Raw genomic sequence first — 25,028 nt, 5'->3', positions numbered from 1 at the left:
TTCAACTCTAGTTTCCACTCACCTGTGCAATTGTAGGTACTCCCTGGGTCGGTTCAGAAGGTGCAGGAACCGGTCCACTATTTTATTCTTACCTACGCCCTGTGGAGGAACATCACAGCCAAATGAAATGCATTTGTTTTGCCAAAGTGGGCTGTTAAAATCAAACATTCCTTTGAAAATGGCGGACTAAGAAGAAGGTGGGTAATGTCCAAACAACACACAAACACAACATTGTGGGACGACCACCATCTGTCATCAGTTCTATGACTATTCTACTGAGAGAGTGTTTACACGCCTCGGTAGGTAGATGCTGCTGTTTGGAGTAGCAATAGAGTTTAAAGGCGGTTAACTTTTTCATGCTGTGTGTGAACAGTAGTGTGTACAAAGTTACTACACGATATTCCCGAGGGGTTTGTTAGTGAGCATTAACGAAGAAATAATTGGGGTGCTGCGTTTATTAAAGGGATATGGTGAGTCCATCTGATCTGCGTGAAGCCAGAAATGCTAAGTTTTGATGATAAAACTTTCTGACAGGGGGCTCCTCTCCGCTCTGGGACTCCCAGCGGCTTCCAACACAGCCAATCTGCAAAGTGCTCTGACAGGTGCTAATGTCTCAGCTGCGAACGTCCATTAGCAAGAAGATTCGCCCTACTAGCTGCAATAACACAGACTGAGACAGAGATATTTTGTCTGTCGTGTCCAGTTTTTCACCAAACGCTGCCCAGTTGGGACTAAACGAAAGAAGTGTTTTCCAGTCAAACCCAAGCTCTGGCCTACAGAGACAGTTTCAATAAAACTATGCCAAAAAAAACTACAAAAGTGATAATAAATATTACAATATCTAATAACCCGGGGGTGTCCAAACTTTTTCCACTGAGGGCCACACACTGAAAAATAAAAGCATGCAATACAATATTGATTGTAAACCTTAGGGCTTCCTTCAATTTTGGGGAATGCTAAAGGTGTCTCAGTCATTTAAGTGTTAAAACAAAGTCATACATTAATATTTTCTTCACTTTCAATGCTTCAACGTCTATATATCAGCTTCAGATCTATCCCTTGACATACATTTTAAAAAAAATGTTTTATGCCCCTTTTGGCAAAGAAACCCCTGTTTTTTTATGGCAAAAACACAAAACATGCATTTCCCCCCCAAAATTTTTTTTTAAAAGTGGAATATTTGATGTGTATTAAGTGGAGCCCTAAATAGATAAATAATTCATGACAACATTGCTTTTAGTTTATTACCGGTATTACTTTTTGAGAAAATTCTGTGTGTCCAAAACGGCCCTACTCATAAGAGTGTTAAATATAAGTTATACATCAATTAGGGCTGCAACAACTAATCGATTAAATCGATTAAAATCGATTATAAAAATAGTTGGCGATTAATTTAGTCATCAATTCGTTGGATCTATGCTATGCGCATACGCAGAGGCAATTTTTTTTAAATATATATATATATATATATATATATATATATATATATATATATAAACCTTTATTTATAAACTGCAACATGTACAAACAGCTGAGAAACAATAATCAAAATAAGTATGGTGCCAGTATGCTGTTTTTTCCCCAATAAAATACTGGAAAGGATAGAAATGTAGTTTGTCTCTTTTATTCGATTATTAATCGATTAATCGAAGTAATAATCAACAGATTAATCGATTATCAAATTAATCGTTAGTTGCACCCCTAATATCAATATATATTATATATTTTTACTTTCAACGCCTAATCTCTAGATCAGGGGCCGGCAACCTTTACCAGTCAAAGAGCCATTTTGACCAGTTTCACAAATTAAAGAAAACTATGGGAGCCACAAAAATCTTTTGAAATTTAAAATGAAATAACACTGCATACAAAGTTTCTTTTTTGCTTTGTGCTATGTATAAACCAAGGGTCTAAGACACGCGGTCCACACCTTAATATGAAAATTTAATGTTAGTGCGGCCCGCGGGTTTTTAATGAATGGCACTTGACAGCGTCATTCTTGTCAACCCTCCCGATTTTTTTTTTTGGTGGTAGCAGGGGTGTATAATGTAGCCCTGAAGAGTCAGGGCTGCATGGGATTCTGGGTATTTGTTCTGTTGTGTTTATGTTGTGTTAAGGTGCAGATGTTCTCCCGAAATGTGTTTGTCATTCTTGTTTGGTTTTGGTTCAAAGTGTGGCGCATTATTAGTAAGAGTGTTAAAGTTGTTTTATATGACCACCGTCAGTGAAACCTGTGTGGCTGTTGACCAAGTATGCCTTGCTGTCACTTACGAGTGCAAGCAGGAGATGCATATAACAAGAGGCTGGGCTGGCACGCTGTTAATACAGATTGTAGAGGGCGCTAAATGATGTACCATCTTGGCACGCTCTTATTATTAGTACGCTCTTATTATTATTGTAAGGGTGAAAATCGGAGAATATTAATCCCGGGAGTTTTCTGCGAAAGGCACTGAATTCCGGAAGTCTCCCGGGGGGGTCGGCAAGTATGCAGCTGAGCCGCATCAAGAGTGATCAAAGAGCCGCATGTGGCTCCGGAGCCGCGGGTTGCCGACCCCTGCTCTAGATCAACCTAAGATTCATCTATCGATTATACATTTTTATGATTTTTTTTTATTTTGATCTTTTATTTTTTTCTGCCATTTCTGTCAAAGAAAACCATGTTTTAGTTATATGGCAAACACACAAAATATGCAATATTTTCCTCATAAAAGTGGAATATTTGATGTGAAGTAATTAAAACACTGAATAGGTCAATGATTCATGCCAAATTGATTTTGATTTAATATTTCAACATTTTCTCGTAATGTTTCATGTTTTCTCTTTTATTCCACTTATGTTTTTTTAGTAACAGTATTTTTAGAATGTGCCACTGGCCGTAAAAAATTAGCTTTGGACACCCCTAAAACAAGCCTTTAACACGGGCGGTTGGTAAGTAAATGGAGTGAGGTTCGAGAGGTTGGCAAAGTACCGGTAAGCACTTTCATTTGTTTGGGATTTTGGACTTAACGTTACTGTCTCAATAAGAATCGGGAAGCTTAAAAATGAATTTATTTTGGTACATCTGAGGAGGTGTAGCTCGAAATCTCAAGAGTTTCCGTTACGTGTAAACAAATATAGAGTAAAATTTAGATTGGGATAATTTACATTTTTTTGAAAACCCTATAAAGGTGATACACAAAGCAATATGAGACCTAAATTGAGTGATGTTAGAGAGGTTGGGAAAGTTAGCAAACCAAATTTGGAGATGGAGATCTAGAATTTTAAACTTACAGTCTTAGTCTTAACAATAATCAGAAAGCTGGAGTTACTTTATTTTGGTACAATTGTGCAAGAATAGGTTTGGCTTGGAACTTCAGGCGTTTGTGTGTTCATGAGTAAACATTAGTATGCGAGTTACACTTAAAGGCCTACTGAAACCCACTACTACCGACCACGCAGTCTGATAGTTTATATATCAATGATGAAATCTTAACATTGCAACACATGCCAATACGGCCGGGTTAATTTACTAAAGTGCAATTTTAAATTTTGCTGGAAATATCCTGCTGAAAACGTTGTATTGGCGGGTTATATGGACGGGAGGGAGGAGGTGTTTGTTATGCGGGATTAATTTGTGGCATATTAAATATAAGCCTGGTTGTGTTGTGGCTAATAGAGTATATATATGTCTTGTGTTTATTTACTGTTTTAGTCAGTCCCAGCTGAATATCAGGTCCCACCCGCCTCTCACAGCATCTTCCCTATCTGAATCGCTCCCACTGCCCTCCAGTCCTTCACTCTCACTTTCCTCATCCACAAATCTTTCATCCTCGCTCAAATTAATGGGGAAATCGTCGCTTTCTCGGTCCGAATCGCTCTCGCTGCTGGTGGCCATGATTGTAAACAATGTGCAGATGTGTGGAGCTCCACAACCTGTGACGTCACGCTACTCGTCTGCTACTTCCGGTAGAGGCAAGGCTTTTTCATCAGCGACCAAAAGTTGCGAACTTTATCGTGGATGTTCTCTAATAAATCCTTTCAGCAAAAATATGGCAATATCGCGAAATGATCAAGTATGACACATAGAATGGACCTGCTATCCCCGTTTAAATAAGAAAATCGCATTTTAGTAGGCCTTTAATGTCGCCACAATTTTAAAATAAAACATTTGAAAGACGACTGGACTTTTACAATATCATATGAGCGTATAAGTAAGTGAATGGAGTGAAGACGTTAGCACATCTATTTTCGTAACTTCGGACAGAGTGTTTTTGGTTTCTGGACTGGAATAGGAATCAGAGGGCTGGAGTTTTGTTATTTTAATACATTTGAATAGTTCTAGCTCGCAACTTCATGCGTACCTGCATTCGTGATCAAACTTGAGTACAAAAGTAACGTTTGGTGTGTGACAATTTCAATCCAAACTAGGACTGCAACAACTAATCGATTAAATCGATTAAAATCGATTATAAAAATAGTTGGCAATTAATTTAGTCATCGATTCGTTGGATCTATGCTATGCGCAGAGGCAATTATTTGTATTTATTTTTTCATAAACCTTTATTTATAAACTGCAACATGTACAAACAGCTGAGAAACAATAATCAAAATAAGTATGGTGCCAATATGCTGGGTTTTTTTCAATAAAATACTGGAAAGGATAGAAATGTAGTTTGTCTCTTTTATCCGATTATTAATCGAAGTAATAATCGACAGATTAATCGATTATCAAATTAATCGTTAGTTGCAGTCCTAATCCAAAGAAAGATGACCCGAATACTGTAATAATAACCTATAAGCCTACAACACAGATTAACAGTGAGTAAATGGAGCAAGGTTCCAAAGGAAGCTAAGTTAGCAGATCTACTTTTTTAACTTGGCAGCAAATATTTTCAGCTTCTGGACTTCAATAAGAATCAGGAAAACTGTGGCTGTTTAATTTTGGTACAAAAATACTAGGCAAATGCAGAAGGTACATTTGCAAAGGTTTAGGCCGAAACTTTTGGTTGAAAAATGTGGACTGTGAAAACTTTCCAGCAAGAGGTGAAAACCAGGAATTGTGGAAATTCCTGAAGTTTTTTTGAATTTGGAAAAAAATGGTAGTTTGATTGTCTAAGGCAGGGGTGCTCACACTTTTTCTGCAGGCCAGCTACTTTTCAATTGATCAAGTCGTGGGGATCTACCTCATTCATATATATAATTTATATTTACTTATTTATGAAACATATGTTTTTGTTAACAAGTTAAAGGTTTTTAATGATAATGCAAGCATGTTTAACACATATAGTTAATATTGTTAATAAATTAAAGGTGTTTAATGATAATACAAGCATGTTTAACACATGTAGTTAATATTGTTAATAAGTTAAAGGTGTTTAAAGAAAGTGCAAACATGTTTAACACATATAGTTAATATTGTTAACAAGTTAAAGATGTTTAGTGATAATGCAAGCATGTTTAACACATATAGTTAATATTGTTAATAAATTAAAGGTGTTTAATGATAATACAAGTATGTTTAATACATATAGTTAATATTGTTAACAAGTTAAAGGTGTTTAATGATAATACAAGTATGTTTAATACATATAGTTAATATTGTTAACAAGTTAAAGGTGTTTAATGATAATACAAGCATGTTTAACACATATAGTTAATATTGGTAATAAGTTAAAAGTGTTTAGAGATAATACAAGCATGTTTAACACATATAGATTCCTTTCTTTCATGAAGACAAGAATATAAGTTGGTGTATTACCTGATTCTGATGACTTGCATTGATTAGAATCAGACAGTGGTGCTGATATTGTCCGCATTTTCGAATGGAGGAGAAAAAAAAGTCCTCCTTTCTGTCCAATACCACATGAAAGTGGTTGGTTTTTGGCATCTTATTTATCCAGCTTCCGTACTCCTTTGTATACACTTTACAAGAAATACATTGTTAGCAAACTCCGTAGCTTGCTAGCTTGTGCACGCGAGCTTTCTGAGACTCTTATTTTGGTAGCGCAGGCAGGATGAAGTAGCGCTTTTATTGTGCAACTGCGCAGTCGGTCTTTGGAGTTTTGACGTCAGGTACGGCGCCAGAGTCTGTTGAAATAAAGTGTTTCTCGCCTTCCAGTCGGTAATTTTAATGATCTGGCAGCAGCCAGCGTCATCTCAGAAGACCCTCGGGTGCCGTGAATGTCAATCAAGTGACGAAAGTGACGTCATAGTGAAGATTTATGATCGCTCATTTTTAGGACTATTTTTTTAATGGCTGGCTGGTGATCGACTGACACACCCTCCGAGATCGACCGGTAGCTCGCGATCGACGTAATGAGCACCCCTGGTCTAAGGTGAGTGGAGTGGAACTTCAGGCGTGGTGAGTAAACATAAAGGGACAGAGTACTACAAGATTAAAACACGATGCAATAAACATTTTAACAAGAACAATTCTTAAGATAGGTTGGTTACCTGGTTGCCCACCAGGAGAAGGTGCTCCCCAAGTAGAAAGTCCTTCAACATGTCCTCCATCACCATCATGTGCTGCAAAGACACACATCAGAAAAGCTGCTGTTTGCGGCCATTTATAACTAAACTGCATCCAAACCATGTCCCACACAAAAGAAGAAAACATAACAAGTGTCATTCATGCTCATTTTTACAACAGTGCTTTCAAAAAAAAAGAGGTCACTGAAAAGTAGGGCATCCTCTTGGCCCTCACACTGCGTCAACCACACCCACTTTGCACTTTCATTCTCCAACACAAAGAAAATAAAAGAGCGTTTAAGGGTTGAATGTGGGTCACAGGAACCATCAATACATCCTCCGTGGAAGTAACACACCGGCAGTAAAAGACATCAGTGCTACGGTCGCCTTAGGTGTTCTTCAAAGAGATTGCAATCATTCGGTCAAAAGGAACTATTTTCAGTCAATTACCTGGGGATTATCGTAGAACAGCACATCGGGAACCTTCATTTTCTCATCGGGCTTGTAGATGGGAGCGGACACTTTGCCGATTGTGAGCATTCCATCCTTGACCACACCTAAAGAAACGCAGGCGGTCACTTTATTTTTTACGTGAACAATAGTTCACTTATTTTGACACTTTTTTGCCAGTTAGGAATGTTGAAACATTACTTTAAAATAGTGTAAAGTAGAGATGTCCGATAATATCGGACTGCCAATATTATCGGCCGATAAATGCTTTAAAATGTAATATCGGAAACTATCGGTATCGGTTTCAAAGAGTAATATTTATGACTTTTTAAAACGCCGCTGTGTACACGGACATAGGGAGAAGTACAGAGCGCCAATAAACCTTAAAGGCACTGCCTTTGCGTGCAGGCCCAGTCACATAATATCTACGGCTTTTCACACACACAAGTGAATGCAAGGCATTCTTGGTCAACAGCCATACAGGTCACACTGAGGGTGGCCGTATAAACAACTTTAACACTGTCACAAATATGCGCCACACTGTGAACCCACACCAAACAAGAATGACAAACACATTTCGGGAGAACACCCGCACCGTAACACAACATAAACACAACAGGACAAATACCCAGAACCCCTTGCAGCACTAACTCTTCCGGGATGCTACAATATACACCCCCCGCTACCCCCACCTCAACCTCCTCATGCTCAGGGAGAGCATGTCCCAAATTCCAAGCTGCTGTTTTGAGGCATGTTAAAAAAAATAATTCACTTTGTGACTTCAATAATAAATATGGCAGTGCCATGTTGGCATTTTTTTCCATAACTTGAATATTTTGGAAAACCTTGTTACATTATTTAATGCATCCAGAGGGGCATCACAACAAAATTAGGCATAATAATGTGTTAATTCCACGACTGTATATATCGGTATCGGTTGATATCGGAATCGGTAATTAAGAGTTGGACAATATCGGAATATCGGCAAAAAAGCCATTATCGGACATCTCTAGTGTAAAGTGTTTATGATGGCCAGTTTGACTTTGGATCAGATCATTTCTGTCCCATTATTTCTAAGGGGGACAAAGGGATATGGGTTCTAGCCACATCTGTAAAAAGAGGTTAATCAAGTTTTCATGCTGGTTTTTAGATGAAACTCCACTTTTTTTTAATTCTAAAAATGATGAAGGCTTGTGTAATTGAGCAACCGTGACATACATGTGAAGTCACGTGCGTGTTCAGCATCCAGAGTCTCTTGTATGGAGCAGTTGGAGAGGCTTTTCTGCAAAGAGGCACGGGCCAGGCTGGGAAGGAACCTTAAAAAACAACAACAAACAACAACAAAAACGTTGAAAATGTACCGTAGTCATTGACCAATTATTGCTGCCGATATTTGGTATTCTGCATATATATCGGTTTTGCCCTTTTTTAATTTATAGATATCCGCTTTTTTTATATTGATAATGAATAATAATTACCTCTATTATCACCATTACTATAATTTTTAAATGTAACGAACAAGCGTTTGCCTTTTTTTACAACAATAATTATTCCGTACATTAGGCGCACTGGATTATAAGGCGCATTGTCGAGTTTTGAGAAAAAAAAAGATTTTAAGTGCGCCTTATAGTCCGGAAAATACGGTACTGTAAATAAATATCCGCTATTGGCCGCTTTCACTACTATTAATCGTTATCAGCCCTGGAAAAAAATATCGGCAAATCTGTATGAAAATGCATAAATAATGCACCTGGACACGTCTAGGGGTATGATTCTCGCTTTGGGTGCGAGGGGTCCCGGGTTCAAATCCCGGACGAGCCCCCAAATTGTTGCGTTTGGACCAGTTGTTCCTCCCAGGGAATTCAAGTCACAAGTCGCTCCCAAGCTCTTTACGACACTTAAAGCTGAGTAGAAAAACCACCAGAGACAGAATAGGTATTTTGTAATATATTTGCAAAGCTCTGCATATACATTGAGACCAGTCCAGCATAGAACATTCAATTGCGTCGCCAAGATGGTCTGCCCCCCCGAAAACCCTCTCCCCTCTTAAGTCCCTGGCAGTCATGTCTCTCTAGCCAAAACAAATGCTTATTATCTCTCTCTCTAACATTCCTCACTTCAAGGTTAAGCACACAGTTTTGCAGACAACCAAAAGACCACATTTGGAAGAAAAACACTAGCTGTTTTGTATTATGAAATTGAAATGAAAAGAAGTAACACTTAAATTCGGATATATGTAAATATCTGCCTCCGACAGAAGGAACCTTAAAAAAAACAACAAACAACAAAAACGTTGAAAATGTACCGTAGTCATTGACCAATTATTGCTGCCGATATTTGGTATTCTGCATATATATCGGGTTTTCCCTTTTTTAATTTATAGATATCAGCTTTTTTTATATTGATAATGAATAATAATTACCTCTATTATCACCATTACTATCATTTTTAAATGTAACGAACAAGCGTTTGCCTTTTTTTACAACCATAATTATTCCGTACATTAGGCGCACTGGGTTATAAGGCGCATTGTCGAGTTTTGAGAAAAAAAAAGATTTTAAGTGCGCCTTATAGTCCGGAAAATACGGTACTGTAAATAAATATCCGCTATTGGCCGCTTTCACTACTATTAATCGTTATCAGCCCTGGAAAAAAATATCGGCAAATCTGTATGAAAATGCATAAATAATGCACCTGGACACGTCTCGGGGTATGATTCTCGCTTTGGGTGCGAGAGGTCCCGGGTTCAAATCCCGGACGAGCCCCCAAATTGTTGCGTTTGGACCAGTTGTTCCTCCCAGGGAATTCAAGTCACAAGTCGCTCCCAAGCTCTTTACTACACTTAAAGCTGAGTTGAAAAACCACCAGAGACAGAATAGGTATTTTGTAATATATTTGCAAAGCTCTGCATATACATTGAGACCAGTCCAGCATAGAACATTCAATTGCGTCGCCAAGATGGTCTGCCCCCCCCGAAAACCCTCTCCCCTCTTAAGTCCCTGGCAGTCATGTCTCTCTAGCCAAAACAAATGCTTATTATCTCTCTCTCTAACATTCCTCACTTCAAGGTTAAGCACACAGTTTTGCAGACAACCAAAAGACCACATTTGGAAGAAAAAGACTAGCTGTTTTGTAATATGAAAATGAAATGAAAAGAAGTAACACTTAAATTCGGATATATGTAAATATCTGCCTCCGACAGAAGGAACCTTAAAAAAAACAACAAACAACAACAAAAACGTTGAAAATGTACCGGAGTCATTGACCAATTATTGCTGCCGATATTTGGTATTCTGCATATATATCGGTTTTGCCCTTTTTAATTTATAGATATCAGCTTTTTTTATATTGATAATGAATAATAATTACCTCTATTATCACCATTACTATCATTTTTAAATGTAACGAACAAGCGTTTGCCTTTTTTTACAACCATAATTATTCCGTACATTAGGCGCACTGGGTTATAAGGCGCATTGTCGAGTTTTGAGGAAAAAAAAGATTTTAAGTGCGCCTTATAGTCCGGAAAATACGGTACTGTAAATAAATATCCGCTATTGGCCGCTTTCACTACTATTCATCGTTATCAGCCCTGGAAAAAAATATCGGCAAATCTGTAAGAAAATGCATAAATAATGCACCTGGACAGGCAAGCCTTATTGACGGCGTGGGCGATGCTCTCCTCAGGATAGCGAGAGAGCCGGCGACAGATCCTCAACAGTTGTCTGGTGGACAGGGAAGAAGCCAGCGACTGCGCCTGGGTATACACAAATAAATGATGAAGTTACATCATCCAGTAAGCAAATGTCTTAGAGTTTACATAGCCACACACACGCACTTACCGTGGTGTCATTTGTCTGACGCAGAGTGTGTGTCAGGTCTAGGAGCTGCTCGGCGGCTTCCTTCGGGACATTAGGAGACTGCAAAGTGAAACATTAACAATAGCAAGTGTGTTTGGAAAGAAGCTAAAAAGAGCTTTCATCTGCCTTTTTAATGAAGCTTAACTGCACGTCTCTGAATTTACCAAAGTATATACTGTAAGTACATCAAGCATAATGGTGTTGGATGGCATTCAACATCAATACCTTTCTATGATTTTGAGCACCGGATTGATTTATATGTGCTTCTGCAACAGACTTGTGATGGATGTCATTCAAAATCAAATAATGTTTCAATAAAGCACAAAAAGTACTGATCTTCATCCTCAATTACATATAACAACCTTTCTGGGAGACACTTAAGATTAAGAAAATCCATATCCTGTCCAAAATAATGTGCAATGTATGTACATATAGTAGGGCTGGACGATTATGGCAAAAATAATAATCATGATTATTTTTGATTGACATTGTAATCACAATTAACGACACGATTATTCATTATTTTGAAAACATTAGTATTTATTGTACCACCAAAACTCAACTTTAAAATACAATTGAAAAAAAACGGATATACATTATTAATATAGTTAATAAACACACAAAAAGTAAAAAAAAACAATCATAGCAATAACAATAGCCTTTTGTCTGCTTTCGTGTATTGCTGCATTCAGGAGTGCAGTTGTCTGTGGCTTCATGTCAATTGTGCCTGTACTTATTTGACTGATGCATGTTTTTATACACACACACACATATACATACATATATCTATATATGTATACATATATATATTTATATATATATTTATATATATATATATATACATATATATATACATACACACTAGAGATGCACGGATAGGCAATTATTTCATCCGCAACCGCATCACAAAAGTCGTCAACCACCCGCCATCCACCCGAACCAACATTTTATCAAAACCACACCCGCCCGCACCCGCCCGTTGTTATATATCTAATATAGACGATGTAAGGCATTAGTGAGGTTATAAAGCTTTTGCCTGTTAAAGAAAGGCGACTGATCCAATGCAGCAGAGACATTCAATGCGTGCCACGCATCTCTTGGCCACGCATTCGTGGCTAAGAGATATTAATGCGTGATAATATTATTTATCATTATTATAATATTATTGTCATTTCCATTAAGAAAGTGTTGACTATTGTTGCCAATGCCCTCAGATCAGGAGTGCGTTCCTCACACTTTGTGTGCGCAGTTGCAGCAAGCCGAACGAGGCTTTTAAGAAGTTAAAAAAATGTTTTAGAAAGACTAGGCCTATATTTTCGTTAGGTAAAAAAAATGTTCTGAATTTATTTCAATGAATATTAACTTGTTAACGTTATAATGCTCAAATAGGGACGAGGGCATTACATTGTCGCCAATCGGAGATGCGCTTCACTTGAAAGCGAGGCCAAATAATTATTCACACATAGTAGTATATCTCAAATAGAAAAAAAACACAATAAACAACGCAATTGCCTTAATTCCTTTGCATTGTAGTGCGCCCAAACAACACGTAACCATCAAAATTATTTAGCTGACCGAACTCAATATAGGCTAGACATGGGCTTATTTGGTATAGCCTATAGGTAACGTAGACTAATTCGTTTAACATATCCAACCGTATGTCTACTTACTTTTTTTTTTGTTAGCACTATGCAGGAATAAAATGGCATCTACAGTGCCAGGATTCATGCGAGAGCGCCTGGCCTCTAAAATGTGCCCTGCTGCGCTGAAGGAGCACTCACTTGCGCCACTTGTTGCTGGGACGCGGTGCCTGATGAAAAATTGACTGTTTCAAAGAGTGCTGCTCGTTTTTCGTATGTGGGTAACAACATTTAACTATGTATATATATTTCCGAATTGGTTCAAACGCCCGCATCTATTTAAAATCTATTTTTACCCGCCCGACCCGCGGTTTATCCGCGGACTCCGCGGTTGTGTCCGCAAACCGCGCATCTCTAATACACACACATACACACACACACACACACATATATATATAGGCACATACCGTATTTTTCGGACTATAAGTTGCAGTTTTTTTCATAGTTTGGCCGGGGTGCGACTTATACTCAGGACCGACTTATGTGTGAAATTATTAACACATTACTGTGAAGTATCAAATAATATTATTTATCTCATTCACGTAAGAGACTAGACGTATAAGATTTCATGGAATTTAGCGATTAGGAGTGACAGATTGTTTGGTAAACGTATAGCATGTTCTATATGTTATAGTTATTTGAATGACTCTTACCATAATATGTTACGTTAACATACCAGTTGGTTATTTATGCCTCATATAACGTACACTTATTCAGCCTGTTGTTCACTATTCTTTATTTATTTTAAATTGCCTTTCAAATGTCTATTCTTGGTGTTGGCTTTTATCAAATACATTTCCCCCAAAAATGTGACTTATACTCCAGTGCGACTTATATATGTTTTTTCCCTTCTTTTTCAGCCGGTACGACTTATACTCCGGAGCGACTTATACTCCGAAAAATACGGTACACACATATATACATACATACATACACACATACAGTATATACCGGTATATATATATATATATATATATATATATATATATATATATATATATATATATATATATATATATATATATAATGTACATGTCAAAAATCCAATAAAAAATTTAAATAAAAAGATGGTTTCTTACTGAAGGGGGGCATTTAGATAAAAAGTTTTTTTCAAAAATATGCTTAAAGCCAAAATATTGTGTTAGCTTTGTGTTATAATTGGCAAAAGAGATTATTATTAGTGGTATTAGTGTCAACTTGACATTACTGCCACTAATAAGGTATTGCAATTGTGCACTGCTCACGCATCCTCTGAGCACAGCAAATTTGCCGCACACAACATAACATGCAATGTGAACTCTAAACAAAATAAACACACTTGTTATTCTGCAGGATCTTGCAATGCAACTGAGTGACAGGTGACAAGCGGCCCGAACAGATAAAAAAACGTTCGTCAACACTGTTCAATTATTGTAACATCTGTCGAGACGCTTTAAAAAGGCACTCCATCGATCATGTTGACCAACACTGTTTATATTCGGCCGCAACTACAGCAAAATCATTAGTAAAAAAAACTTATATATTGAAAAACTGGTCACAAACCAGGCCAAAACCAACTATTTGTCATCGGTCATATCAACAGCCGCACACACACACACTGATGCGTTTATGCCCACACAAAAAGTCGGACAACTCCAACGTCACACAAAGTGTAAATGCCAGGTTACACTATGATTCCTCAATCAGATGTGTGCTTATTTCACTGTAATTTCTTAATAGTGTTAATTTATGGATAGTAATCATGAAATGTTGCTACTAAATTACCGAAATTTTAATAAAAAATATACATTTTACAAACAGAACGTTACAGGAATGTACACTTTATCCCATGCTTATATCTCATTGTGCAACATGAATGTTTTAATGGGAACTAAATAGAGATGTCTGATAATATCGAACTGCCGATATTATCGGCCGATAAATGCTTTAAAATGTAATATCGGAAATTATCAGTATCGGTTTCAAAATTATCCGTATCGGTTTGAAAAAGTAAAATTTATGACTTTTTATAACTCCACTGTGTACACGGACGTAGGGAGAAGTACAGAGCGCCAATAAACCTTAAAGGAACTGCCTTTGCGTGCTGGCCCAGTCACATAATATCTACGGCTTTTGCACACACACAAGTGAATGCAAAGCATACTTGGTCAACAGCCATACAGGTCACACTGAGGGTGGCCGTAATAACAACTTTAAGACTGTTACAAATATGCGCCACACTGTGAACCCACACCAAACAAGAATGACAAACACATTTCGGGAGAACATCCGCACCGTAACACAACATAAACACAACAGAACAAATACCCAGAACCCCTTGCAGCACTAACTCTTCCGGGACGCTACAATATACACCCTCCCCCCCAACCCAACCGCACCCACCTCAACCCCCTCATGCTCTCTCAGGGAGAGCATGTCCCAAATTCCAAGCTGCTGTTTTGAGGAATGTTAAAAAAAATAATGCACTTTGTGACTTCAATAATAAATATGGCAGTGCCATGTTGGCATTTTTTTCCATAACTTGAGTTGATTTATTTTGGAAAACCTTGTTACATTGTTTAATGCATCCAGCGGGGCATCACAACAAAATTAGGCATAATAATGTGTTAATTCCACGACTGTATATATCGGTTGATATCGGAATCGGTAATTAAGAGTTGGACAATATCAGAATATCGGAAATCGGCAAAAAAGCCATTATCGGACATCTCTAGAACTAAATGTGATCTCTGAAAAGGGTACAAATTATTTCCAAAGCAGGACGCCCAAAATGCTATTACTTAGCTCATGAAAAAGAAGATTTTTGTGTTATTTACATTGTAAGTGGGCCAAACCACTTGTATTATAAAATAATCCCATGAAAACGACTGTCATTATTTTATTATTATAATAAAACATTTAACTTTTTATTAAGTCAGGTTTGGGACAGGTGTGATGCTGGCAAGACCACAATGTGCACGTCGGGTGTTGCTCACCTGTGCTCCATTAAATGCTAGTGGAGATTTTGCGTTTGCTCAGACACATGAAAAATTAGGTGGAACATTGGTGTCAACATTTCCATCTTCTCAAATTGCATTGCACCTTTTTCCGCATCGTTGATGTTTTTTTGTATAATTTTGGTATCTACAAGGTGAAAAAAAAACAAGCTGTGTGCTGCAAATTGCTCCTCCCAGGCTGCAATTTGGACACCCCTGATCCAAGCCATGAAAATCTGGCCTTAGCTAACATATTAAAGGGGAACATTATCACCAGACCTATGTAAGCGTCAATATATACCTTGATGTTGCAGAAAAAAGACCATATATTTTTTTAACCGATTTCCGAACTCTAAATGGGTGAATTTTGGCGAATTAAACGCCTTTCTATTATTCGCTCTCAGAGTGATGACGTCACAACGTGATGTCACATCGGGAAGCAATCCGCCATTTTCTCAAACACCGAGTCAAATCAGCTCTGTTATTTTCCGTTTTTTAGACTGTTTTCCGTACCTTGGAGACATCATGCCTCGTCGGTGTGTTGTCGGAGGGTGTAACAACACGAACAGGGACGGATTCAAGTTGCACCAGTGGCCCAAAGATGCGAAAGTGGCAAGAAATTGGACGTTTGTTCTGCACACTTTACCGATGAAAGCTATGCTACGACAGAGATGGCAAGAATGTGTGGATATCCTGCGACACTCAAAGCAGATGCATTTCCAACGATAAAGTCAAAGAAATCTGCCGCCAGACCCCCATTGAATCTGCCGGAGTGTGTGAGCAATTCAGGGACAAAGCAGGACGCCCACCCAGACATAAAATGCTATTACTTAGCTCATGAAAAAGAAGATTTTTGTGTTATTTACATTGTAAGTGGGCCAAACCACTTGTATTATAAAATAATCCCATGAAAACGACTGATGTCAGAGATGGCAAGAATGTGTGGATATCCTGCGACACTCAAAGCAGATGCATTTCCAACGATAAAGTCAAAGAAATCTGCCGCCAGACCCCCATTGAATCTGCCGGAGTGTGTGAGCAATTCAGGGACAAAGGACCTCGGTAGCACGGCAAGCAATGGCGGCGGTTTGTTCCCGCAGACGAGCGAGCTAAACCCCCTGGATGTCTTGGCTCACACCGTCCCTTATGCCACCGAAGATGATCAACAGAAGAATATCCACCCTAGCTTCCCTGGCCTGCTGACATCGACTCCAAAACTGGACAGATCAGCTTACAGGAAAAGAGAGCGGATGAGGGTATGTCTACAGAATATATTAATTGATGAAAATTGGGCTGTCTGCACTCTCAAAGTGCATGTTGTTGCCAAATGTATTTCATATGCTGTAAACCTAGTTCATAGTTGTTAGTTTCCTTTAATGCCAAACAAACACATACCAATCGTTGGTTAGAAGGCGATCGCCGAATTAGTCCTTGCTTTCTCCCGTGTCGCTGGCTGTCGTGTCGTTTTCGCTTGCATACGGTTCAAACCGATATGGCTCAATAGCTTCAGTTTCTTCTTCAATTTCGTTTTCGCTACCTGCCTCCACACTACAACCATCCGTTTCAATACATGCGTAATCTGTTGAATCGCTTAAGCCGCTGAAATCCGAGTCTGAATCCGAGCTAATGTCGCTATAATTTGCTGTTCTTTCCACCATGTTTGTTTGTATTCACTATGTGACGTCACAGGAAAATGGACGGGTGTTTATAACGATGGTTAAAATCAGGCACTTTGAAGCTTTTTTTAGGGATATTGCGTGATGGGTAAAATTTTGAAAAAAACTTCGAAAAATAACCCTTCTGAAATTGTGATAATGTTCCCCTTTAATGACATAGGGCTTTTTGTGAGAATTGGAGGCAGTAGGGCGCTGCATTTGGATGTGAATTACGGTAGGTTGAAATGGCAATCTCATGTCTGATGTCATCAACACATCTCAGAGTAATACGAGTTTAAATAAATATTTCACAATCCAAATCATTTATGCCTTGACAATTAAAAAAACAACAACAGATATTTAGGTCTGTTCTCACCAGTCCTTGCAGGAGGCCGATCTCCTCTGCTCGGACCAGCGGGCTGACGGTGTGATACAGGAACATGGTTAGCAACTCGGGGCCCAGCCACTGCTGCTGACCTGTGCTGTTGCTACTGGAGCTCGCGCCGGCGCCCACTACTGGAGGCTCGGCGAGGGCGAGCACCCTGAACGATGGGTGGATGGCGAAGATTGACCTGCAAACAAATGCACACACAGAGACAGTCATACACGGAACGACACGCACATCAATTGTGTTCAAGTTAATGTGGAGTGCAGGTGGGCATGCTTTTCACTGTGTGTGTGTGTGTGTGTGTGTGTGTGTGTGTGTGTGTGTGTGTGTGTGTGTGTGTGTCGAAGCCAATCAATGTCAGTGACAAGAGCACGACTTATGACAGGTGGCTATATTAGCCTCTAATTCAAGAGGACAGAGAGGAGCACGCATGACTGACTGTGTCACCCCATGGAGACACCCACACAACACTGGACTATATTTACACCGATGGAGGAGGGGTGTAATAAGCAGGCGCGAAGCCTCATCCTCCTTCGAGAGACCACTGTGTGAAGCCAGCAGTTATAATTAGACACATATTCTAGCCTGGGCAAAAAGGGGCACGTTCAAACCTATAAGGGTGTTTGTAAAAAAATACAATGTTATAGAAAGAAGCTACAGTGTAGCGCAGACTGGAGTGACGTTCCAGAATAGAGATCAACTGATTATCGGCACCAACATTTGGCATTTTGACATATATCAGTCTTTTATTTGTCGTCATTGGCCCCCAACTTTTATTTTTTTACAACTACAACTGAACTACATCAGCAGATACAATATTTACACCTATGGATATGAGTTAGAGATGCGCGGTTTGCGGACACAACCGCGGAGTCCGCGGATTATCCGCGGGTCGGGCGGTTGAAATAAAAAGAAATTCGATTTTAACCGCGGGTCGGGTCGGGCGGTTGAAATAAAAAAAAATTAGATTTTAAATAGATTCAGGCAGGTGGCAGTTAAACCAATTCGGAAATATATATACCGTATTTTCCGCACTATAAGGCGCACCTAAAAACCACAAATTTTCTCAAAAGCTGACAGTGCGCCTTATAACCCGGTGCGCTTTATATATGGATTAATATTAAGATTCATTTTCATAAAGTTTCGGTCTCGCAACTTCGGTAAACAGCCGCCATCTTTTTTCCCGGTAGAACAGGAAGCGCTTCTTCTTCTACGCAAGCAACTGCCAAGGTAAGCACCCGCCCCCATAGAACAGGAAGCGCTTCTTCTTCTATTGTAAGCAACCACCCGCCCGCGTAGAAGAAGAAAAAGCGCGCGGATATTACCGTACGTTTCATTTCCTTTGTGTGTTTACATCTGTAAAGACCACAAAATGGCTCCTACTAAGCGACAGGGATCCGGTTCATGAAAAGACGCAATCTCTCCATCCGCACACGGATTACTATTTCACAGCAACTGATATTCCTGTGAACCGCACTGCGGATACAACGGGAGCACGTACGGTGAATATTCGCACCACAGGGAATGAGAAGTCATCCTTCACTGTGGTTCTAGCTTGCCATGCTAATGGCCAGAAACTTCCACCCATGGTGATATTCAAAAGGAAGACCTTGCCAAAAGAGACCTTTCCAGCCGGCGTCATCATAAAAGCTAACTCGAAGGGATGGATGAAGAAAAGATGAGCGAGTGGTTAAGGTAAGTTTAAGTTTACGCGAAGAGGCCGGGTGGCTTTTTTCACGCAGCTCCGTCCATGTTGATATACGATTCCATGCGCGCCCACATCACGCTGGTTTTAATATATTATTAAAGTTTGACTGACCTATCTGACTGTTTTTTTGACATTCCTTTAGCGCAGTTAGATGCGGCTTACAACACGGGGCGGCTTATAGGTGGACAAAGTTTTGAAATATGCCGTTCATTGAAGGCGCGGCTTATAACCCAGGGCGCCTTATGGTGCGGAAAATACGGTACATAGTTAAATGTTGTTACCCACATACGAAAAACGAGCAGGCACCTGCAGCATATGCCACAACAGAAGAAGAAGAAAAAAAGAGATGGCAACGCCGGCAGCAAACGTGGTACGCGACAAACTAAAAAAGGGAATTCTAAAGACCAGGGGAAAAAAAGCCAGAAAATTCAGCGTGGACTCGTTTTTATGAGGTTGTAAATCAGGATGATAGTAATGCTGGCTACGTGATTTGCAAGAGCTGCGACGCTGTTTATGTCTACGACAGTCACAAAACCGGGACATCTAACATGGTGCGAACCTCCACAAACACCCTGAGAATGAGCAGTTTCGTCCGCCGTGATCCCAGAAGAGTGCCACAGGATGTTAAAACAAGATAGAACGCAGCTGCCTGCAGCAGTTTGAGTGGCGCGAGCGCGCTTGGAGCCCGGTGCGCTCAGCGCAGCTCCCAGATGATTGCGCACTAGTGTGCGTCTGGGCCGTGACAGCGTGGCACGCATTGAATGTCTCTGCTGCATTGGATCAGTCTCCTTTCTTTAACAGGCAAAAGCTTTATAACCTCACTAATGCCTTGCATCGTCTATATTAGATATATAACAACGGGCGGGTGCGGGCGGGTGCGGTTTTGATTAAATGTTAGTTCGGGTGGATGCGGATGGTTGACGACTTTTGTGATGCTGTTGCGGATTAAATAATTGCCTATCCGCGCATCTCTAATATGAGTATTTAAAAATATTATCAACTGGTGAAATAGATAGTAATAACCACTGCTCAAGCACCAGCTCATTTGCCCAAATGAGAAAAGTTCCCGTTTTGCTGTAGCCCAATTATTTGTATTTATTTGAGAATAAATATGAGTCTCTGTCAGGTTTAAACACCTACTCAGTGGCCTAGTGGTTAGAGTGTCCGCCCTGAGATCGGTAGGTTGTGAGTTCAAACCCCGGCCGAGTCATACCAAAGACTATAAAAATGGGACCCATTACCTCCCTGCTTGGCACTCAGCATCAAGGGTTGGAATTGGGGGTTAAATCACCAAAATGATTCCCGGGCGCAGCCACCGCTGCTGCCCACTGCTCCCCTCACCTCCCAGGGGGTGATCAAGGGTGATGGGTCAAATGCAGAGAATAATCTCGCCACACCTAGTGTGTGTGTGACAATCATTGGTACTTTAACTTTTTAACTTTAACACTGATGACATCTATTAAACAAGACAAGAAGCAAGGAATCAAACAGAGACAGATTTAAATTTGGCTCAGTGAGGAGAAACGTGTACATCTGTACCCTTGTACAGTGTCATTACGCTCTGACCAAAGATTGTACGCCTCCTCTTTTATTTGGACTTTCCCTGATTACATGGCAACAGCTAAAGGGACGGGGGTCGTAAACAGGCATCGCCTTTGATTACAAAACAGTTCAAAGACAAGGTCGGTTCAAAGAAAAGGTCGTAAAAAAGTTCAAAGAAGAGGTCGTAAAACAGTTCAAAGAAGAGGTGCCTGGAACTTGGGCGGATCCTGCTTTCTCTCCGCTTTGTAGTTCTTGGGTCAAGACAAAATCTTTCTGTGGATTACAATACATCAAAGAAACAGAACACCTTCATGTTGCTTCCCATCCTACACAGTGGAGTTTTACAAGCCTTCTTCTTGGTAGGATCAAAGACAGCTTTTGTCTTCCCGACGGGAACTCATGGCAACACAAAGTTTTGTGATAACTTAGATACAATTATTCTGACAGTCTCATTGTCACTAATTCTCCCCAAACAGGTTATATCTGACAGGGCATTTATTTGAGTGCTTATGAGAATTCTTCTCCGGTCTGTTTTCACCCTGGCGCTCACATTTTCCACAAGATTGCAGCAAATTTGTAATACTCCGACAGTCTGGTATTTAAAATTATTTAATTAATTTATTGAACTCACGACAACCGACTGGCCAAATTGAATACGTCGGTGGGCCGCACTTGGCTCGCAGGCCATAGTTTGGACACCCCATTTCCATAAATGTATGTCAATGTATTGACGAAGGTAAAACTTATGTGGATCCCAAGCACACAAAAACAAATGCCAACAGGTATGACAAGTTGGTTTTGCATAATAAAACCCTTTAAGTGGCCTTGTTTTAAACAGTGGACCAAGACATGGTCGACATAAACATGTTGTGGGTGGAAGTGGGAACAACTTTGGTTCTACTGTATTGCGATACAGAGTTAGCGCCTATATTTACACTGACACTGCATGTCTATATTAGATAAACTAGGGGTTAAGAAAAAAGAAGATTGCTAAAGTTAAAGTCCCAACGATTGTCACACACACACACACACTCACACTGGGTGTGGTGAACTTTGTCCTCTGCATTTGACCCATCCCCATGTTCACCCCCTGGGAGGTGATGGGAGCAGTGAGCAGCAGCGTGTGCCACGCTCAGGAATCATTTGGTGATTTAACCCCCAATTCCAACCCTTGATGCTGAGTGCCAAACAGGGAGGCAATGGGTCCCATTTTTTGTAGTCTTTGGTATGACATGGCCGGGGTTTGAACTCAGGGAGGACCCTCTAACCACAAGGCCACTGATCTGGATTGGACCCAACTTGTTACAAGAACATTAGGGAATCATACCTCTCTTGAAGCTGCTCGTCAGTAAATTGCAGTTCCTCCTTCAGTGCCTGGTACCTGTCCCGCCTCAGCAGCCTGGTGCCATCGTACAGATCCAACTCCCGGTCATGAAGCAACCTGGAGCACAGAACAGGTTTCTTCGAATCCTCTTCCTACTTCTAGAGCAGGCCTGGGCAATTATTTTGACTCGGGGGCCACATTTTAGAGACAAAAATGTGTCTGGGGGCCGGTATATCTAGTTTTAGGAACAGTAATACAAAACCTCACAATAATGTCTGATTGAATGCTAAAAACATTATGACAGACCGCCTTAAAAAAACGTAATGGAATTTCTAATTTTTCTATGAAGGATAAAACACTGAATATTGATAAAATATGAACGTCACACCACCTTCGAATCGACTAGTGACGTGCGGTCACTAGAGGCAGGTGAGGCAAAAAAAATGTAAAAAGAAAAAAAATTAATTAAATTGTTATATGTATCCAGTGATTATACTATAAAGTTATTTTCCATTTAACTTCACCAGTTTTAGATTATTTTTATTCAAAATCGCTGAATTTTCACATTTGCCGTTCAAATACTGAGAAGAGACGTTGCGGTGATCAGCAGCCAGTTGAGGCACGTCACTCAATTGTGCCTCACCATGGATTGCGGACTCGGCTAACTGCTGGCCTGCTGTGCAGTGAGACCGTATTGCTATATGAATTATATTATACATTTCCATAGTTTAGTTAGCTGAGGTATATAATGTACAGTGTATTTTGTCAACAACTGTATGTGTGTAAAGTATTTCTTGTGCTGAGCGATCATAAAACTGCTGCGAAGACGTACTGGCCGAGGCTCGCAGTAACCCCGCCTCCTGGTGCCGGTTAAGGCACCTTCGCCGCAGACTGCACCCCCCGACGGGAGCGTCACACCAACCAAAGCCCACACCCAAACCCTCCACGTGCAAGACCGAATCCACCCAAAAAAAGTCACTTAACAAGAAGCCAAAAAGTGCAAAAACAACAATGCTCGCGCCGGAGGAGCCGTGAACGACTGCAGGGACACAACATTAGGTACACCTGCAGACTGCAGCACGGATTTCATATTTCATTCATTCACAACTCCTCCAACCCCAACACCACTGTTCCCGCACTTATAAGTAAAGGTAAGACCATAATAACGTTTTTTTTATTAAATGTGCTTTTTTGTGTGCTACAGTTTGTATGTGTAAAGTTAAAGTTAAGTTAAAGTACCAATGATTGTCACACACACACACTCGGTGTGGTGAAATTTGTCCTCTGCATTTGACCCATCCCTTGATCACCCCCTGGGATGTGAGGGGAGCAGTGGGCAGCAGCGGCGCCGCGCCCGGGAATAATTGTTGGTGATTTAACCCCCAATTCCAACCCTTGATGCTGAGTGCCAAGCAGGGAAGAATGCTGGTATGAGCTTTTAAACATAACCCGTTAACTGCTGCCAATCAAATGGTGAATAAGATACTCTTTAGGGTTCATATGTTTGTAAATCTGACTGTGATGAAGTCAGTGCCTCACCAGTCATGAACCTCACCGCACGTCACTGGAATCGACATATTTGACAATCAAGTGAAACGCAACAAAAATGCAACAAACAGTTTAATATGAACGCAAAGGGTACAAAAAACCCCCACCTACAATCTGATATTTGCTGAATTTCCCCCAGGGATCAATTAAGTACTTTCTATTCTATTCTATATATCACTAAGCTTTAGAACTTTGTTGTGAAAATCTCCTTCCGCGTCTGGGGAAACGCTTCCCGCCCACACTGCTTGGTGCCTCGTCTGAGCTGCTGTGACGTAGACATACTTGCCAACCCTCACGGATTTTCCGGGAGACTCCCGAAATTCAGCGCTTCTCCCGAAAACCTCCCGGGACAAATTTTCTCCCGAAAATCTCCCGAAATTCAGGCACACAATATAAACAGCATACCTGCCCAATCATGTTATAACTGTAGAATGATCGAGGGCGAGTTCTTGGTTTCTTATGTGGGTTTATTGTTAGGCAGTTTCATTAACGTCTTCCCAGCGCGGCAACAACACACAACAACAGCAGTCACGTTTTTCATCTACCGTAAAGCAGTTCGTCTGCCGTAAACGGCAATGTTGTGACACTCTTAAACAGGACAATACTGCCATGAAGTGCATTTGATGAAAGCACTTTTTGCGTGCCACACAGCATGTTCAGCATGGTTAGAAAAATAGTGACACATAGAACAAGGATGGACAATTCAACCCTTAACTCAACAATGAGTAGATGAGTGTTATGTGTGTGTGTGTATATGTGTAAATAAATAAATAAATGAACACTGAAATTCAAGTATTTATTTTATTTATTTATATATATATATATATATATATATATATATATATATATATATATATATATATATATATATATATATATATATATATATATATGAAATACTTGACTTAGTATTTCTTATATATATATATGAAATACTTGACTTAGTATTTCTTATATATATATATATGAAATACTTGACTTAGTATTTCTTATATATATATATATATATATATATATATATATATATATATATATATATATATATATATATATATATATATATATATATATATATATATATATATATATACAGTGGGGCAAAAAAGTATTTAGTCAGCCACCAATTGTGCAAGTTCTCCCACTTAAAATGATGACAGAGGTCTGTAATTTCCATCATAGGTACACTTCAACTGTGAGAGACAGAATTTGAAAAAAAATCCAGGAATTCACATTGTAGGATTTTTAAAGAATTTATTTGTAAATTATGGTGGAAAATAAGTATTTGGTCAATAACAAAAATTCAACTCAATACTTTGTTATTGCCAACAAAGGTTATATTACAGAGGTCAAACGATTACTATAGGTCTTTACCAGGTTTGCACACACAGTAGCTGGTATTTTGTCCCATTCCTCCATGCAGATCTTCTCAAGAGCAGTGATGTTTTGGGGCTGTCGCCGAGCAACACGGACTTTCAACTCCCTCCACAGATT

The 25,028-nt window shown here is 39.6% G+C and overlaps 1 protein-coding gene across 2 annotated transcripts in view; it reads right to left on the bottom strand.

Moving 5' to 3' along the window:
* The window catches only part of vwa8 (von Willebrand factor A domain containing 8), a 212,249-nt gene that overhangs the window by 128,651 nt on the left and 58,570 nt on the right, over positions 1-25,028 (bottom strand). For both annotated transcript variants that reach the window (XM_072914532.1, XM_061970810.2), the window contains exons 14-21: positions 21,993-22,106; positions 17,404-17,599; positions 10,740-10,817; positions 10,539-10,654; positions 8,116-8,213; positions 6,898-7,004; positions 6,433-6,504; positions 23-99 (exon numbers count right to left, since the gene is read on the bottom strand). In XM_072914532.1, the coding sequence (XP_072770633.1) occupies positions 23-99; positions 6,433-6,504; positions 6,898-7,004; positions 8,116-8,213; positions 10,539-10,654; positions 10,740-10,817; positions 17,404-17,599; positions 21,993-22,106 (858 nt within the window). The remainder of the gene's footprint in view (positions 1-22; positions 100-6,432; positions 6,505-6,897; positions 7,005-8,115; positions 8,214-10,538; positions 10,655-10,739; positions 10,818-17,403; positions 17,600-21,992; positions 22,107-25,028) is intronic.

Source organism: Nerophis lumbriciformis, linkage group LG13 (genome assembly GCF_033978685.3).
Source record: "Nerophis lumbriciformis linkage group LG13, RoL_Nlum_v2.1, whole genome shotgun sequence".
Taxonomy (NCBI): Eukaryota; Metazoa; Chordata; class Actinopteri; order Syngnathiformes; family Syngnathidae; genus Nerophis; species Nerophis lumbriciformis.
The sequence above is the reverse complement of the archived record's forward strand: the minus strand, read 5'-3'. Positions and strand labels throughout refer to the sequence as shown.